At 32.6% G+C, this 20,237-nt stretch overlaps 1 protein-coding gene across 3 annotated transcripts in view; it reads right to left on the reverse strand.

The window, feature by feature from the left end:
• Positions 1-20,237, reverse strand: part of Mhcl (Myosin heavy chain-like) — a 72,350-nt gene that overhangs the window by 41,494 nt on the left and 10,619 nt on the right. For 2 of the 3 annotated variants that reach the window (XM_070639960.1, XM_070639961.1), the window contains exons 3-5: positions 3,938-4,312; positions 2,035-3,876; positions 1,778-1,972 (exon numbers count right to left, since the gene is read on the reverse strand). In XM_070639960.1, coding sequence (XP_070496061.1) covers positions 1,778-1,972; positions 2,035-3,876; positions 3,938-4,312 — 2,412 coding nt within the window. Of the gene's footprint in view, positions 1-1,777; positions 1,973-2,034; positions 3,877-3,937; positions 4,313-11,450; positions 12,302-20,237 lie in introns of those variants that run through there. The other variant, XM_070639962.1, reaches the window with a different exon arrangement.

Consider the following 20,237-nt stretch of genomic DNA (forward strand, 5'->3'; position numbering starts at 1 on the left):
TAAAAATGCAGATATATGGGACATACATAGACACACATATACACATATTGTGTAATTTTTGCCAATAATTTTAAAAATTCAAGCACAAAAAAATAAATTTATAAACGAAAGAGAAATTTAGAGCCTTAATGATCGCGCTTTTAAATGCACTTAACGGACCACACCTTATGTACGTGAATATTTTATTACACTTAATGTCTTTCGTCTTCACATACATAATCATTTTTGCTTCATTAGAAATGTTCATATGACAAATGTGAGTTGAAATATATGGTATAATAAAGAAAAGAGTGATGTCTTCAGCACCACATGTCATTTTGTGATGAAAATAGCTTGAAAACAAAGCAAAGTGAATTATACGCTGTAGGTGGATATAGAAAGTGCACTTTTGGAATGTCTAGGTAAAGATTTGTGTCATTAAGATTTAACGGTTTTTTTATTTTTGAATTTTAGTTTGATTTAGTTTCGGTAAATTTAACGAAGGTAGTTTTTGCCCTGTTTGTTTGCATTTTTTGTGTTAAAAAATCAATTATTTTCAAAAATTAGTTTTTAATTAGATTAAAGGCAGTATTGAGAGTTAAATGGTGCTTTCTATATAGATCTGGATCCAATAATATTGGAAATTGAAGAAGAATATCATCCAGTGAATCACAAGCCTCGCTCTAATTGAGCATTCTTCATTTACTTCAAAAACAACAACTGATATAGCTTCAGATCTCATCAAACTAATTGTGCTCCAATATTTATTAAACATCACAGTTATCATTCTCAATTGGTGCCGAAGATGGGAAAAAAGTAAAGAAGTGCTGCAAAATTTTCCATAAATATCAACACTACGTTAATTTTTTCCGCAGGCAATGAAGCCTGGAAAAATTTACAATCATCGCATATGGAGAAATTTTTATATTTATTGCATCACATGAATTGCACTTGAAATTCAAGCGCCAATAAACGTCAATATTCATCATCTTTCTTCTACTTCATTATTTTATATCAGCTTTTTTCTCATTTATTTCACGCTTTTGATGTTTTATTGATCATGATTTGATCATTTTTAGCGCGATTTTCTAAATATTGTTCAAATTTAGATTTTGACTGTTTGGCAATCTGTTTATTTATTAATTTTCATCAAGGCAACCATCGACTGAATTAGTTTTAGACGCCAACTTAGATAAGCCATGAATCACAGCTGATATGTACAGCCAGTGAAGTAAGTAAGAAAGCAGGAGAAATGCGCTTTTGTCAATCACCAATAGCTTGCCAATAGCCAAATCTCAATATAATTTCTCAATTTATCCAGCATACCTTATGACGCAATCAACTTTTTATGACAGCATCATCACGATTTGAGAAATTCTAGATATTATTTTAAAGATGCACGGCAGATAAAAATCCATTGTTCGGAACATAATATAAATAATGCTGATATACATAAGAATGTAAAGCAGGTCGTTAACATCATCAATAGACAAAATGTAGATTCATTTCTTTTAGTGACTCGACCCGGTAAACTCGCGTGCGTCTACTTTAATTATAGAATTTTCGTTTTATTATTCTTCTCAGTGAATAAATTAAGGCACATATTTTTTGAGAATATATACATTAAAATGCATCGCTACAAGGCAATTCGTTAGCTGTCTTGTTTGTGTTCCTTTTTGTAACACGAGACAAGATCAAAATGTGCTGTCGTGTAATTTAAGAATTATTCATTTGCATTTCAATTCCTACGTTCCATCACATTTAAAATTCCATAACAAGATGTTCATTTTCGACTCACCTGAGACGGTCCAATTCTGTATGTAGATGCATCAATTTCATTATAGGATAGAATTGATTCGACTGTATTATTCTCTTTTGGTGTTGTTGAGTCATTAAGTAGACCAAAGCGACGAACAAATTCGTTGAGTGGCACAGTTTCAGGAAAGCCAAGACGATGAAGGCGTGCAGATTCAAGGATTTGTGAGCCACGAACCTAAATGGTAAAATTTCAGCAATAAAGTATCAAGCACAATAACAATAACTTTTATGACATACCTGTGATCGTAGCAACGGTACATTCACAATATCTTCGCTAGTATGTTGCATTAATTTACCATTTGACAAACTTGCATTGCCACCATTGTGCTGTAATAAATAGCAATGCACAAAATGTGTTCCAGTTCGTCTTAAAGTGTCAATAAGACCGTCAACAGTGAATTTGACTTGAAGCATAACTGAATTACGCTTAACACCAGCTGATGTAAATGAACGACGAATGCTTGATACACGACGTAATGATTGCGTACCATCCATGCCGGCAATTGATCCACAGAATATTGTACCGCCACGGGCTAAATTTCCAATAAATAATGAACTAATTTCCTCCTTTGAGCTGTCTTGTAAGATACTGACAGCATTTCTAACGGCTGGATGTTCACGGCTTGCTTTTAACCACCCGGTAGCTGAGTATAGAACTGGATTAGTGCCTTGAAGATGTTGTAAAATAAATTGTCGTGTTCCTGCCGCTTTTCTCAATAAATTTTGACTTTCTCTATCGCCATAATGAGTAAACAGCCGTTCCAAGAACGAGTCATCGTTGGAGTTCGGATAGATTGATTCTTCATCAAGCAACCACAACAGCCCACGGCGATCAGCTTCACGTAAATCGCGTTGTGATCCACGAACAACATGACTTTGTGGTGATCGGTCAATTAACGATACTAATGGACCTGGAAATGATTCATTAAATCCTTCCGTATCAATTTCGACCATTTCTTGTGCATAACGTTCACGTGGCATGACTAATGTTGTATGATGGAAGAGCAATTGAAGTCTCTCTTGTAAGTAATTATGTTTTAAATCGGATAATGTGGCACCGGATTGTAATCCACAACTTGCTGGATTTTGGAATCCAGGACTGTCAACAAGCAGGATTGATGCGATTGTATGTGTTGATGTTGATATTGCTTTATTAATAAGTGACACAGCAGCTGCAACAGCTTCCGAATACAATCCAATAACAAATCCTTCAAGACTATCAAATGCTGCATTTAATGTATTATCAGCTATATCTGGTGGCGATCGTGTTGGTGTTCCTGGATTTGAGTTTGTGACAGATGTCGTAAATGCAGCTGCTAAGAGTTCCTCAACTTGAACACCCAGTAGACTTGCAGCTTTACGGGCCGCTGATGGATGTGCAAATTGAATTCTTGCCGTTGTTCCACTTCCAACTTTTGTTGCGGAAGCATGTCCAAGATGATAAATGGCTGCTAATACACACCAAATAGCTTTGACTGAATTTGGATCAACATTTAATGTATGGAAAGCCTGCATTAAACGTACAAAATCGGAAGATGCTTTTTGTCGTTCCTCCAACTTACTCGATATGGACACAAAAAGATTTGGCTCATCGAGATTAACATTATCAAGTTGTAATTCCTTCTGAAGATGTCCTTCAGCGCCAGCAAGTAGTCTCGCGACAACATGATAATGCGACTCATTATTCATCCTACGTCCAGCACGCTGTTTCTCCATCAACATTATCTGTACGGATGCACTTGCAATTTGTCCCGCATGATCAAAATCGAGGCTAAATATTTGCGTAAATCTTGTCGCATTTGTATTAATAATTGTTTTTGTATTACCAAATGCCTCTAGAATTATATTAATTGCATTAACCTTCTCAGCAGTCAATAACTTATTAGCTGATCCAGCCGCAAGTGTCAAATAATATAATGCATGCTTAAATGATGCAGTTTTACCACTACCGGAACGTCCTATAAATATTAAACTTTGGTCACGACGTGTTTCCAGCATTGCACGATATGCTGTTTGTGCCAATGAATAGATATGTGGTGGCATGTCTTCTGCTTTGCAGCCTTTAAACATCGACACGACCTAAAAAAAATTAATTTTTTTTCAATGAAAATAATGGAAATTGAGGATGATAGCTGCATACCTTTTCAGAATATAGTGATAATGGTACCATTGGATTGACAACAATTAATGTCGGTCCCGCTCTCGTATGTATTAAATTACTTGCATATCTTTGTCTAATACAATTCAATACTGATGCTTCATTCAAATGCTTTAACTGACATATATCTTCAACAAGATCCAGCTCACCAGGATTAGCCTTCTCGACATCATCATCATCGACATATAGCTGCTCTCCATTATGCTCCAATTCGATAAGAACTTTGCCAGGTTCAATGTTACCATTTGCATGTGACAAACGTATTGCTGCACAAAATCCGCCTCTATGAACAAGCCATACACGCTCACCACGCTGATTTTCAATGTCTCCATTAATCCCATTCTCATGTGATTTTGGCTGCAAATAAATAAAAAAGCTCAATAAATTATACTGCCATCATATAAAATTAGAATAAATCTACAAATAAGTATAGAAACGATATTTGTCTTTCATTATGTTATGTATCAATAGATTGATATATTTATCTCAACAACATTAGTGCAATCGATGAAAGAATAATAATAAAAAGTAAATCGACTTTGTAGTTTGTTTTTAGCATTAATTTGTTGGAGAAGTGCTATAATAGATGAAGTTAGGAGTTAGTTGAGGAATTGATTGATCTTGAATCCTTTACAAGTTATAGTAGCAAACAGTTTAATGAAACCGGAACACAAAGATTATCTAAAATTTGGTCTAAAATAAATTTGAATATTTAAATCGCAAAAGTTCAAAAAGGGAATGAAATTTATGAAATGTTATAATCAAGTTCAAAATTAATTTGAAACCGTTATCTTTTAAGTCAAAATAAAGATTCAAGCAACACAAAAAATTCAAATTTTCAGTTAATAAACGATATTTATTTGTCCTAATTAGTAACAACGCTTAAGTAAGACTTTGTATAAAATTTTTTCTCCTAGCACTTGTAGTATAAAATTTCAATACATTTTTTCCTAATTCAGTGACAAAGTTAAATTGGCAGTTTCAATTTGCCTTCTTGAGCTCCGGTTGCTATGCACTAAATTCATTATTTGTTTCTTTCTGCTGATTGTATTATAACATTTCAATCAGATCAAATGAAGGATTCGATCTTTAAACTTAATATCTTTTAATGACTGTCAATATCGAATTCTACTTAGAATATATCAACTCAATTTTAAGAAGATTTACATCCACATAGAGTCTGTTACAGAGCTTAGAATTCTCAATGAGACTTAGACGAGTTATTAGTGTGTCTTTTCCGTACAACTTGGCAATGAATCTACTCAATTCACTTCTAAATTTAGTACTTCTTAGAATGATTTATGACAAAAACTGTCAACTACGAATTTTTCTAAAGAAACCATCAATGATTCGAGTATTGTAGACGACATCTAATATCATTGTTGATGCTTTATGCATAAAATTGCAATAAAAAGCAAGATTAACTCAAATAATCGCTTTAGTCTTTTGTTTTTGTCATCTAAATTGTCTTTAAAACTTGTTTGCCTGCCTGTACACACAAAAAGAGACAATTTCCATGTAAAGGTGGCAATAAATGACTTAATAGAAATAGATTTAATCTGAGTCAGTAGCAATTCAATCGAAATTTAATCTTTGATTTCAATCGACAATTTGAGAATGTTTGTGAGTCACACATAGCTTGATTTGAATCCACAGAAGCATAAACAAAGATAGATTGCAATTTAAATGTGCAGTTTTGATGTTAAATGACATGAAATAATTATTCTGAATATGTCTTTGACGACCTAATTTGTCAAGTTTTATTAGCCGGCATTTCCTCGGTTCTGTAATGCCTCATTGACATTTGTGTTGAGAGTTTAGAGCAGTGATGGGCAACCTTTGTGGTGTGACACATTAGAAAATGACATGAAATGCATGTTGTGCATGGTTTTGGTCGTGTCATACAACTTTAGTGTGCCGCGAAACACAGGTTACCATGAACAACATGTTGTTTGTGGTTTTGACCGTGTCACATCATCAAAATGTGTCGCGGCACACTAGAAAATTGTCATAAACTGCATGCCGTGTGTGGTTTTGGTCGTCGTGCGAGACAGTAGGAAAATGTCATAAACTGCATGTCGTGTAGGTTTTGGTCGTGGCAGACACACAGGCTCAGACTAAGAACCGGATGTCGAGTGTCGTTTTGGTTGTGGCATACCACCAAGTTGTGTCGCGATGCATAAATTGCCATCAACCGCATGTCGTGTGCGATTTCGATTGTTTCACAGCATTATGATGTGTCGCGACACACATGTCGTCCACCACTGACTTAGATCAACGTCTCTTGTGTTCCTCCATCTCAACTATAAACTCATTGCATTTAGAATGAAAATCCGGGAAACTTCATGTAGTTTTTCACATCCATTTGTCTATTTTTAGTAAATCTATTTTCTTAGTGCTGACTTAATCTCATAAAATATTAGGAAAATTTTCTCTTTCTGTACTTTTTAGAACATGAAATGCGACTGTTGATTCTACACAGCAAATGCATTCAACCGTGATTAATGTCATCTTTATTATTCTACATTAATTTTAAGAATTGTCGTGGTTAAGTTCAGAATAAAGAGTCGAACACACAAAAAAAGAAGGCCGAGCAGGAAACTGTTTCCATTTCGGCATTATTTGCTTGCTTCACGTGTCATGGTGGACGACTGTACTGTCTTATATGCATGTTCACATCTTATCATTTCTATTTAATCATTATGTACACAAAGAAAGTTATTTTTGTGTTGTTGTTGTTGTTCCTTCATTAAGGTGAAATAACAGAAAAATTAACATATTTAAACAGTTTTTTAAGTATGTACTTCACTTGTAGATGATAAAAAGGCAAAAGATAGAGAAGAAAAGTTTGTTGTAAAATACATCAATTAATTATGACGCTGAATTGGATTAACGATAATCTGCATTTATGAGTGAAATTGGTGTGTTTAATTGGATTAATGAAAAGTTTGTAATGAATTTAACACGCATGAAATCTTTTAAATTTTAATGATTGATGTTTAGCCATCATTGATGTTTTCACAATGTTTTCTCAATGTTTTCAATGATTGTTGAATGTTTTATGTATGAAACATTGATGTTTGTTGATGAATTCATAACGAAAGGAGATAGAATTTCGGATTTTCTAGTTTAGGATGGTTGTTAAGAGTTGTCGAAGGTCGATCGTTAAATGACGTTCAATATTTAGATCCACTTAAACCGGTTGTGATCAATCTTTTTTTTTTCGCGGTATATGTTGGTGGGAAGGATCGATTGTAACGGCTCATGGCATTTCTAAAAGGTATTGACCGTACTCTAATGTATCGTGAAACAAAAGTTGCCCACCACTGACTTAGACAGTTAATGAACTGTATTACATTACAAGATATAGTTTTTACTGTCATTTTGGGAATTTTGATGACATTTTGGGAATTTTGAATAAAAAAATCAATGTTTTAAGTGACATAACGTTCAGACAACCCCACAAGATTAAACAAAAAAACGTTATGAATATATCTTCTTCTCAGAATAATTAAATACAAAGGAATTATGAGCTTTTGGAGGATATTTTATCTGTATGATAATTTAAACATCCTATTATGAATGCTAATGTTATCGAAATAAAACCCGAGCGACACAAATCAAGGTGGCTTAGCCACGGAATTAGAGGCTCTGCTAACACCAAATTGCAAAAGTGCTGGGAATTAGAATTGTAGAAAGATGAGAAGATGACTAAAAGTTATCTAAAGACAGATCCAGCTTAAATAAACTATAAATTGCGAATTGACTCTCGTGCACCTTCGTTAAGGAAGTAAGCAATAACACCAAATGGAAGCCGACTTCTGTTGGGCGGCTATATGGTCCAGAGCCATTAAACTCCGTGAAGGACTTTTTCATTTGTGTTCCTCGGGACATAATTTGAGAAGGTCATAAAAATGCGTCTAAAACACACATGTGTCATAAATTTCAATCCTCATTCTTCCCGTTTGTTTCATCCACAGTCTTCTTTATTGTTTTGCAAGGTGATCGTCATTGATTTCATAGAACTCATAAATGAAAATATGGTAAGTAAGTTAATAGTAACAGTAACCGTGTACAAATCACAACAGTAAATCATCTACAATGTGGGTCTATAGTGTATCTTCCATCATAGCTTTATAGATATCTTAATATTGAATACATAGCAATTTTCTTATCACCTTGATCGGCTCATAAATTGAAAAAATAAAGAGTAATAACATGAAATTATTCAATAGACACATATGCTCAGATTTACAATATAATCTCAGATCTTTGAGTTTCTTTTTGCCTTCCTTCCATTCAATCTCGATCAAAAAAAAAAGTCGATTTAATTATAATTAATAGTCATTTGTCATAACATTAGCATACCGTCATGTAGGTAAGTGTAGAGAATGTTAAAAATTATATAAAGTTTGTTTAATAAATTAATGATAACGGTTTAATTATAAGCATAAGAACAACAAATACTGTTTAATTAAAATGGCAAGCCTTTTATATCTATGCATAGAATTGAGCTGAATAACAAGTAGTTTTCCATCAAAAAATGTCTAATCAGAGATTTATTAAAGATTATCTACTGAATCTATGATATTAAAGTATTCTCATTGAATATACACTCGATTATCCGGAATTTTGTATACTGATTCATGTAAACAATGATAGGAACTGAAATTAAGCTCAAAATCTATCAATAAGGCAAGATAAATAAATTTTTTTTATAACGATCATCTGAGATTTGAATAATATCTATTGTGCATAGTTGAAAACCCCTTTTTCTTACAAAAGTTCAGTCTGTTTTTGAACTTCAAAGAATAAACATCATAAAGATAATATTTTCAATTTTTAACTCAAATATCAATTGTTACCTCATTTTTAAGCTTGAACTGGCTAGATTAGTGAATTATTGAGCATTTGCAATGATTCTGCACTAACAAAACTCAACAGAAAGAAGAAAATTTGGCAAATTTTATCAAAACTTCAATTTGAAAATTTTCTTTCATAGTGTTAGTGTTGAAAATAAATTCAAATTTTTGACCGTTAGAACTTAGAATCTTTATATCTTCTCTAAATCTAATATTTATTATATTTAAATATTTTTACAATGTGGTAAATCGTGCACCGCATAGAATATTTTATTTACGATGCTTGCATAAAATTAATAAAAAAAAATCAGCATGTCGATGAAATATAATGCAAGATGCTGTTAGATATTAAAATATATATGAAAACTAAAGTTTTCTATCTACTAGATATGCGAATTAATTATGGAATCTTAATCGATTTGCATTGATTTATCGATGTTTATGAAGTATAAAATGCGACGTAATAAAAATATTAGTTTTTTTTGCTGCTCAAATACGATAAAAATGTAATTTTTGCTGTTTGTTGAAGAATCCATTAATTATAATGAAAGCGTAAAAATTATTAAAATGTTCATTTTAATGTTTACTTGTTGTTCTTTTTCTAACTGAATAAAGTAGTAAAGTCGATGTCTTTAAACATACTTTATTATCGTCAAAGGAATCACACCAGCAAAACGACAATTGATGTCATTAAACCTAACGAATAGAAAATTGCACAACAATTATTTATAATGACATCATCGTCAACATGATCATCGGAATTAGCTAGTTGCTAACATCGTGTTAGAATAGCAATTGCAGTTCAGTTACAGGTTCTCTCTTGACAATCAAGAACGACAAATATAAATCGTCAATGTCTCAAGAACACTTGTCTTAGGTAAAAGAGAATTCAAAACTTGTCCACGTGGGTGACCCCATTCGTTTTCAATTACCGTGGGCTTTTTTTACTCATATTTAATTTCATTTCAATTTCAGCGGAATTTGGCGCAATTAATTTTTTTTTTCTGCTATGTGTACTCAGTTTGGGACGATTAGGAAGTTCTAGATATCGTGTTTTTAATAAATTCCGTGACTCACAGTTCTTAAAATTGTTGTGTTCAAATGTTATTAATGAGTATATGTAGTTCAGAAGCAATTTGGAACTGTTGTTTGATTGAACTGTGGGTTTTGTAACGGTCATTCAGATTTGAATTTAGAATTGAGACAAATTCATAGTTTTTGTCCCTTTGACTGGCAAATTTGTTGTTTTTGGCTTTTTAAGTATTTATTAAGGTAAATTTTGGTAAAAATTGTTAATTCTTGAACTGTTTATCGACCAAGCAAGACATTTTAGTAAGTACTATTTAAAATTATCCTGCATTTAGGCTTTAAGCAAGTTTTACTGGATGTTTCATTCGGATTTTGACTAATTAGCGCAATTTTTAATATTTTCCGGATATATTCATCCAAAATACATTCAAAACTGCTGCAAATACAATCATCCAGCAGTAATGCGCCTAATTCTACTAATTTAAACATCAATAACAACTCATTCACATTCTCTTTCATTTGCAACAGATACAGAGAGTCTAAAAAGGACAGATTTAACAACTTGATTCTCATCTGTGCAACATTTTAAGTGAAATGAACTTCCACACAGCAGACGAAATGAAAAGGAAATGTATCATGTAATGATTTATCTTTGAACACATGAGAAATCGAGTTGCAGCAACATATTCAATTGATTTTTATTCAAATTAGACTCATAATTCAAGTTAGTATCTTCGAAAAATGTAAAGTATCATGCCGAGTATTAACAAAATTTTGTATTGGCTTGCATTGCCTTTATTTACTCCGACAAAGTTTCTCAAATAAGTTCCATACATATAATTTGCATAAATGATGAATGTCTCATAATCATATCACGACATTTTAAAAAGTTAAATAAAAGATCCCAGCCTGAAGTGGAATTGCCACAACTGAATTCAAGGTCAATACGAAATATAAAAATAAATAAGCATAATAATAATAAAAAAAGATGTAATATTGACTGTCCATTTCAAGAGTAAAATGACACATTGGACAGTTTATAGTGTAAAGTAAGATAAATCTATATCAGTTACAACAATTTGATTTCTGTATTTATACAGTCACAACCCCAAATGTAGGCGTGTGTGACACGATGTATTGTTAATTTGATCGCGTATACAATCAGTAACAAATAACAGCTAAATGGATCAAATTTCTTGATTAAAAACTTGTATGTGATAAATTAGTGGCAACATTCGGTGGCAAATGCAGTCACAAGTTCTATTTTTGGAATTTATTTCATGTGAGACGCACGGAAATGCAACTAAATCTTCGACAAAAAGAGAACATGACTTGACAGCTTCTAATAGTCATAGAATAAACATTTCAAAGGCTTATTGCATAATTTGACTCAAATTACACAAAGCACAAGAAATGGCAAGTCTTGCTGCAAATTATTTAGTTCAGTCTAATGTCAATTTGTCAAGCAATTAGCAGTTATTGACCTGTCTACGCATTAAATTTCAAAAGAAAAAAAAACTAGACACAAGTCCGTAATGAAAAAGTCATCAATCACGTTAATTAATCATCACTTATGCCTTAAATCCATCAATTATTAATTTTACCTTCTCGACTGATGAGTTTAAGATATTTTTATCAAGTATACGAAAATTTCCGCCTCCATGTTTTATCGAAAATGAATTCTCCCATAATGCAGTCCAATTAGCCATCTGATTTTGACTTTTAAGTCTAAAGGAATTCCTTAATCGACCGTTATTGAAATTTCCATTTTGTTTAACAACTGGCGAACTTTGATTCGGTTGCTGTTGAATTATTTTTGGCTTTGGTGGAATTAATGGCGGAATATTTTTCGATCTGAAGCTTGAACTACGTCTTAAACGTGATATATCATCAACAACATCTGTTTTTCCATCACTATCACTCATTAAGCGACCACGTTGCATTTTTGTCGGTGATTTTGCATTATCCGTTACGTCTGCGGATATGATACTATCAGATGTTCTTCTTCTAGCTGCAACTGTACTATTGTTTCTACCATGAGATCCATAATTAACAGACATTGTTCGCTTTAATGGCTTTGGTGGCGGTTGAGCAACAAGATTTGATCCCGAACCATCTTTATTTGAATTCCATGATTCCGATCCACTGTCACTGACTGTTTCCGAACTTAAACTATTCTTTCTCAATGTTTTATTATTGTCAATTTTTGCCTTGGGCTTAACTGGCGTTGTCGGCTTATTAACCAACACAGTATTTGTGCTTTTTATAGATCCACATGCGTGGGCTTTACCAGTACAACCTTTATGTATTTCGGTCTTCAATGGCGTTATGATGGGCACTTGATATGTTACTGACGATGATCTCAGTGACTTTTCAAATGATTTTTGTGAATTGAACATTTTTTTAAATTTTTTTTGATATTTAGTCACGCGATGTCTATTTAAGCTTCTGTTTGCTTTACTTTTTTATAATTTTGCATGCATACTTTGCGACTCTTTTTTCACATCACATTATTAACCAGTTTTTCATCGACTTTCTTCTTGTTATCGAGTGAGAAAAATAAAAAAATATTAAATTTCATTGATAACTAAATCAAGTTTTGTGATTATGCAATTTTGACTCAGCAGCCGTAGTGCCATTTAAAAATCATTAAAATGTCCATCGACACACCGATATTTTGATATTTTTTGGTGCGGTTCGAACTTTGAAGGCAACATAAAATAAATAATCAATTTGTATGCTGGATGTATGTCGTAGATGAATGTCTAATTTTGTGTTTTATTTGTTCAATAAATGTAAATTAAATAATTAAGAGAAATTGAAACTTAGCATGGGAGACAGATGCAGTTGTTTTCTTTATTAAAAGCATAGGATGCAGGGGTTGGTGATCTCTGGGTTGAAAATTGTGATATTGGGAATAATCTTGTGGATTTATATTTTTTGGGTATTGAGTGGACTAAAAGAGCATTGATTTTACGATTTATTAGATTAAGATTGTCAAATGGTCCTAATGGGTCAATTGTCAAGCTTATGCTCATCATGATCAAACGGCAATTGTCATATGTATTAATCTGTTTCACTAACAGACTACAGATGATCGCCATATGAATGGCTGTCATAAAAGTCATGTGTCGGAGAATTCTCCAAGTAGCTTGGAAAATCTAATTTTAAGATATTATCATCAGTCACAGACAAAAACCGTACAATTTCCCAGTAATGTGTTTAGTTTTTCTTGCAAAACTATACAAATTATCAAGAAATTGTACGGTTTTTGCCTATGACAGATGCCTGTTCTGCAACACTGGTTTCTAGTCACGCCAACGCGATTTGTTTATTCGCGACGTACTCAAGAGCCTATAACTCATCATACAACTTGATTTATCATCAACTTCAGATTGCAACATTTGAACCAACATTGACCATCCCTCGATCGTGAAACAGAAGTAATTTCAATGTTCAGAAAAACAAAAAAACTGAATATCATGTTTGAGAAAAAGAAAAAAATTGGATATAGCTGAACACAAAAAGATTCAATTAATAGCTGCAATTGAGTAGATGGAAGCTGAGAAACAAAAGAAATGGAAAGTGAAAAAGTTCAAATTGCTTGAACCAACAATTGAAATATTATTTAAATGCGAAAAAAAAATCATCTTCCAGCTTCCATGTGCGAAATAATAAGAAACAAAAGTCACAGAAAACAAGAGTAGTAGCTATGTCTGTGGAAAATGATATATTCAAGACTGAAAACCTTTTCGCACACTTTTTTTGATCCGAAACGAAATTAAAATTTATTATTTTTTTGCTTCTTTCTCTGTTATTGAAGCCATAAATGGAAGTTGAACTTAATTACTCAATTATTGATGAGAGACTGGCTCAATTTCATGTCTTATGAAATGTACAAAAAATATGTGTGCGACCGGAGTTTAATAGTTATGGAATGTATTAACATTTCTCATTCATAGTACAAGGGGAGGGGCGTTCGTTAATAATGTCTAATGCTTAGGGGTCATACATGCCATATGGCTGTAGACAGAGTGGAATTTGATTCCTTTTTCACATTTAAATAAAAATTGAAATAACGAACTTTTCACAATTGAATTTTAACGGTCTTTAAATATTTGAAATATTAAAACCTTACAAATGAAACGTTAAAACCATACAAATTGTAAGGTTTCATCAGAAAACAATTAAAAACGCGTTTGTGAAATTCAATGAAGAAGAAAAAGTTAATTTTAGTTAGGAAAATGACAATTTAATGATCCAATTATGAAGCAACAAGAATCTAGAAGCCATCAGGTTAACTAAGAATTCAAAGATCAGAGAAAATGACTCAAAAATTCTAAAAACCAAATTAATCATCAGACATCATTTACAAACAACCTTGTAAGGGATTTAGTGTGTTTAATGAGATTAATGTGCTTGATTTTGAATTTTGATGTGTCATTTAAGGTAACCAACTGTGCCATAAACAAAATAATTCCTTCTTCATGTCTTTAAATTTTACACACAAAGCTACCAAATTTAAATTAATTAAAAATTCATTTTTAGAATAATTTCTTCTCAGTTTCAGACTTTCTTATGTCTTTATTGGCCGTTTATAGAATGAATCCATTTGTGTGTATCGTATATTCGAAAGATTATCTGCGACATGTTTGTATCTTAATGATGCTTTCAAATGTAAAAAAATTTTATTGCCAATGCGAAACATTTTTATAGCACGTTTGGTGCTTAAAGCAAATTTCATGTTTAAATCCGATATTGTTAAATTTCTAACATTCCATCGCATACTAAAGCAAAGCAGTTTAAGTTTTCGCGAGTGTAATTTTAATGCATTTTGACGCATTCCTCAAATCTTTCTATGAATGAACAGGCATACATAGTCATAAATGTATCGTAGTATATCATATGGCGATAATATTAATGAATGAATGAGGTAATAATGATCAATTGAGCTTAATTAATTGGTTCCATAAATGGAACTTTAACTCGCTTTTTTTATTGATTTCAGACAAAAAAATAAAATTTTTTTAATCTGACATGCAGATAGTTGCGAGTGTAAAATAATTAATGCATGCGAGTTGGCAGGCCTCCTTATTAAGTTTTTTAATTAAATTGAATTAAAATGAGACAAAAGTAAGATGGGAGTTCTGATGCATACATTTGCATTATTTACAACTAATCAGACTAATAAAAGTATTTTAGCACGTTTGTTCCTGAAACAGCTTATTAATCCTGAACAGATTTAGCATATTTGTTTTTAATGACAATTTTCTGCTAGTTTGATGTCTACATCTGATTGTAATTGGGGAAGTATGCTTATGATGTCTTTTGTTAAGAATTAGAAGCGCTTCCGAGTGGAACAAAAATGACATCAACTGGAAATTGACTTGTCATCAACTAGTTATAACGTATTTTTTCCTCTCGAGTCTGTTCAATAAGATTTTTAAATCTAATTTTGCTAATGACAAATCATAAGTGCAGCAAAAGAGCTCATCTAAGGAAGCTCATGGTGGGCGTTAGCCAGCGAAAAAGCCAGGATTAGACGACATCTAAGAAAGGCCATGGATCACAATTGATATATACGTTTAAGAAGTAGGCTTGGAATGTAGTAATCCCCATCATTCGTACATTTTGTGCCAATATTTAGATGTTTGCCTTCTCCCAAGTCGTGTATGTAAGAAAGTGTTGTTGGAACTATGTCCCCCGGCACACGATTTTTTAAAAAATGGCATGAACCGTGTGCCGTGTTCGGTTTGGGTTGTAGCTTATGAGAAAGGTAAACAAGTTTGGACAACACTGATCTAACAGCACAACGATGTCGTTAGAACAGCGGTTATTGACCGTATTTCTGGTAAGACGGAAAGTTACTCTGATAGCACCGTGACGACTGTTTTTGAAACATATTGATCGCATCGTGTCGCTTGGATCTAAGAACAGTTTCTAAAGGAACATCCAACAATTCAATTCTAAATCAACATCACTTATGGATGACCCCACCTTTTACTACATATAAATCTTTACATTCTATCACATAAATTCGTCAATTATACCATGACTAGTTATTTGATCAAATTGTAATTCTATCCGACATTAAAAAACTGTAGTCAGAACATCAGTCGTATAAATCTTCAATATTTATGGACTTATCATAAGTTCACTTTTGCTAACTTCTGACTAAATCTCTGAATTTGAAACTGGTTTTGGATTATTTTTTTCGTTTATTAATTCTTAATTTACATTCGGTGCCGATTCAGTCTATAAATACTTGAGTTTGGATTGAGAAAATCATGATTTTTTTGTGGGACATAATTCATAGCATGAGGGCTTCAAGTGAACTGTTAGATGCAATAACTGCAATTTATAGCAATTTCCCCTCATAATTCAACTAATTATTCATATCCAATTCTAATGTTTTCACGCCTTGCCTACAGTTGTGTAACGTAAAATAAATTCCAGAAAACTAGATTTTATTTTATATGATTATTAATTTTCCTTGAGATCACTCAAGCATTATCAAGTTTACTATCAGCAGGTTAATAAAATAAATTATTAGATCGAATAAACATGCCCGGTATAGTAGCGGATTAACAGCACAAATATCCATCAGAAAAGAGGTTTTTTTTTTTTGTTATTACGATTCACATTACTTTTTATTTTTATTATCATGATTATGGTGCAATGATCGTTTTATTTATTTCCACACACTTAGTTATTCTGAATTCGGTGCTGATTTCCATTTTCGAGTGAAATAAAAAAAAGCTGTTCAAAAGGCTGATCAGTTTCCGATATTTGTTTTCTTCTTTTCTATGTTTTTGGATTGGGGGTTCTTGGTTTGAATAATTCATTTTTTGATGAGAAATTGAATCGCTTGATTTAAAAAATTTGTATCTTAAATTTCCGTTACGAAAAAATTTTGATTTTTTGATAAAATTTCCGATCTTTTCGAGCGCACTTTTCCTTGGAAGTTCAGATTTCGGTTAGCAAATAAATTCGAATATTCGAGGTGAGACCCCCGGACGGAACTTTCCAGGTCCTGACATCCAAAAAGCTTGAATTTTATTACAAAAATTACGGATTTAAAGTTTTTTTTTTTTTTTAATTAAGATGAATAAAATCATTTTTCCTATTTGCAGTCAACTTCATGTTTGTTTACATATGAAATATGAATTTAGATTGAACCAGACTATTGTCATCTCGTTTTGCTTCAATATTCAGTTTATAGTTTAACGATTTTCAAATTTATAAATTTTAACGGTTTTTGATTTTTTAAATTTTAACTGTTTTCAAATTTTCGAATTTTAACTGTTTTTAAAATTTACCGGTATTTAAATTTTTGAATTCAACTGTTTTTAAATTTTTGAATTTTATCGGATTTTGAAATTTAACTGTCAAAATATTTTTGAATTTTGCAACAGAAAAAGAAGTTAAAACCTAAATTATTCAATCCAAAGACTCCCATTCTCAATATTTCTGACTCAGAAGACACTTAATGATCGATCTTAAATTATAAATCGTGAAATCGCTCTTGAAGGGAATCGAGACTTGTAATTGAAAAATTGTGAAAAGTTTCAATCGATGAAGTAATAATTTTCATCACGATCGTCTGTGATTAGACGAAAAACTGAATTGCACAATGTGAAGAATTCCTTCTTTAGCGCATTATTATTTCAAAATAGCTCAGCTATTAAATCATTTATCGTTACACCTAGTCGCATATTTTATCTCTCATAAGAATTTATTTTAATTTTGAGTTGGCACAATTGGTTTCAATAATCGAATGTGGGATCCATAAAGTATACGCTAATAATGTCATATTAATGAGATGTTAATTCTTCCAAAAAAAATAATAATAATAATAAAATTAATTTTTAAAGTCGATGGCAAGGTGGAGTCGATGATGATTTTTTTGTTCAGTAGCATAAGGCAGGCAGAATTAGGCGGGTTTGTGAACGTCCAAAGAATACTTGGAAGAAGGTTTGTGGACGTCCAAAGAACACTTGGAAGAAGGCTTGTGGACGTCCAAAAAACACTTGGAAGCATGCTTGTGGACGACCAAACAACACTTTGAAGAAAGCTTGAAGACGATCATGGCACTTTTGGAACAAGACAGGCAGAATTGAGCAGGATTATGGACAGTCAAATAACTCTCGGAAGAAGGCCCGTGGACTACCTAAGAACTCTTGGAAGAAGACTCATGGACTACCTATAAACACTTGGTATTTGTCATTTACAGACGGACGCCAGCGACAGAGCCAACTTCAAGTGCCATCTGAGGGAGGTCATGTATCACAATTGATCTGTATGACCAGCGAAGTAAGAAATTAAGTGAGTATAGACAGCCAGAACACAATTGACCTGAACGGCCATCGAAGTACGAAACAACTGCGCATACGGTCGGCAGAACAGACACAGAGTATTTCACAACACTTTCCACAGATCAGCGATCACACAACCCGAAATAAATAAATGTTTATGTTCTAGTTCAAACCCGGAAAAACTAAAAAAAAATGAAAGTTTAATGTATTGCAATTTGTGTAGATGATTTTAATGCTCACGCATGTGAAACATAAAAAAATTTTTAATGACTTTTCTGGCACTGACTCAAAATTGCTTAAGACAAAGTTTTTTTTTTATATGTTTGTGCTTCTTTTTATGTTGCGGCAGGGCACATAAATCTACTATTTATTTATTTCAAATTTAATTCATTTATATATGACACAAAGCTAAATCGGCAATTGGCAGCATAAATTGTATCGACACCCACAACACAATATAATTTCCTTATAAAATGCATTCACACATTTTTCAATTCTTTTTTTTTTTTTTTGGTCAATAAAAAACAAATTTATCACGAACGAGACAATAAAAGACGCTTAAGCATGAGCATCGATCAAATGATGCATGTTATGCAACGTCCATTAAAGATGCGACACTTTATGCTAATAAACACAAAAAAATCTTCACACTTTTTAAAATATATTGTTGTTTTTGTATGTGACACTAGACACAAGACACGAGCGTATTAAATTATATCGAACCGTTTCTTTATAGAGTCGCTGCAAAACTGAATGAATGAAATACATCAAAGAAAACTCCGATCGGTCTCAAAAGCAATGTTGAATGTAGCGCCATGTATGAATGTTGAATGTTTTGCTAATGTCATGTTACATTGTTGAGCACGTGGATCGTCGTAATGTTTTTTTTGTGCTGCATAATGCTTGTAACAAGTGAAGAAATTTCTCATATTGCACGAATGTATTGTCTCTACATTCAATTAATTTTTTATCTAACCTGCCATGTACAAAAGAAAATAAAATGCAACGGAAGCCTTAACTTCTTTTAAAGTATCGGTAATAGTATGCAGCAAGTCCTCTTTAATTGTTTATTCAATTTACGTAACTTTTATGAATGAATTTAAGTATGCTTTATGCTACGTACACGATTATTTGAGATAAGAGTCATTCACCCGAGCGACACAGTCCGCCGAGCTTCATTGAAGATGCTCACAAGAGCAGTTAGCTTAGAGCTCAAGCTCAAGAGTAGAATCAGCTGAGAGCAACAGTCACGGTCACATGAGACAACTGAAAGCAACAGTCACTGTCACATGAGACAACTAAGATCAAGAGTCACGCTCAAGAGCCGAACCAGCTGAGAAATTCGCTGAGAGCAACAGTTAATTCAGTGACAGAGCAGTGCCCTAGCGAACATTGAGTGCTGTTCGGGTCAATTTATTGTTTATGCTTCTCATTCGGATACTTATGTACATTTCATCACATCAGCATGACCATACTCAATAAAAATAAATTGTAAAAAATAAACAATGAGAGAAAAAAATGTGGAACCGAAAATGAAGCGACAGATATAATAGCAGCAAATGATTAAGCATTAACACTTGTTATTTACATTTAATATCTCAATTGAATATCTGTCGAGTGTGCTTAAAATTATTGCTAAAGAGCATGAATCCGTCTTGACAAATGATAATGACAGCAATTTATGTATGCTGCAAAGATGTTGCATTAATTGCTGACTTAGAAACTTTTTTTTATGGCTCCCATTTTCTCTTTAAAATTGTTAACATGCTTTATGTCACATGGATGTAAATATAAATAGTTTAAAAATACCCTTGGTATGGAGATTAAAGCGCATTTCCTTCTTAAGCTGGTTGAAAATATTTTAATAAAGATTATATGGCTGCTGTAGACCATAAAATGTCTCGGTAATGACCCCTCATTTCACCTTTTATGCAATATGGTTGTGATTAACCGTGGATAATCTTGAATTGACGTGATTGGATGCTAAATAGCTTGTTAACGTCTGTGCTGTACATTTTTCGATACTGAAGTATCTCTGGCGAGTGTAACAATGCAGTCAGAGTAGCTTTGCGCCGT

The sequence above is a fragment of the Chironomus tepperi genome, unplaced genomic scaffold (genome assembly GCF_022539635.2).
Source record: "Chironomus tepperi strain 1889 unplaced genomic scaffold, CSIRO-AGI_Ctep_v1 contig_217, whole genome shotgun sequence".
NCBI lineage: Eukaryota > Metazoa > Arthropoda > Insecta > Diptera > Chironomidae > Chironomus > Chironomus tepperi.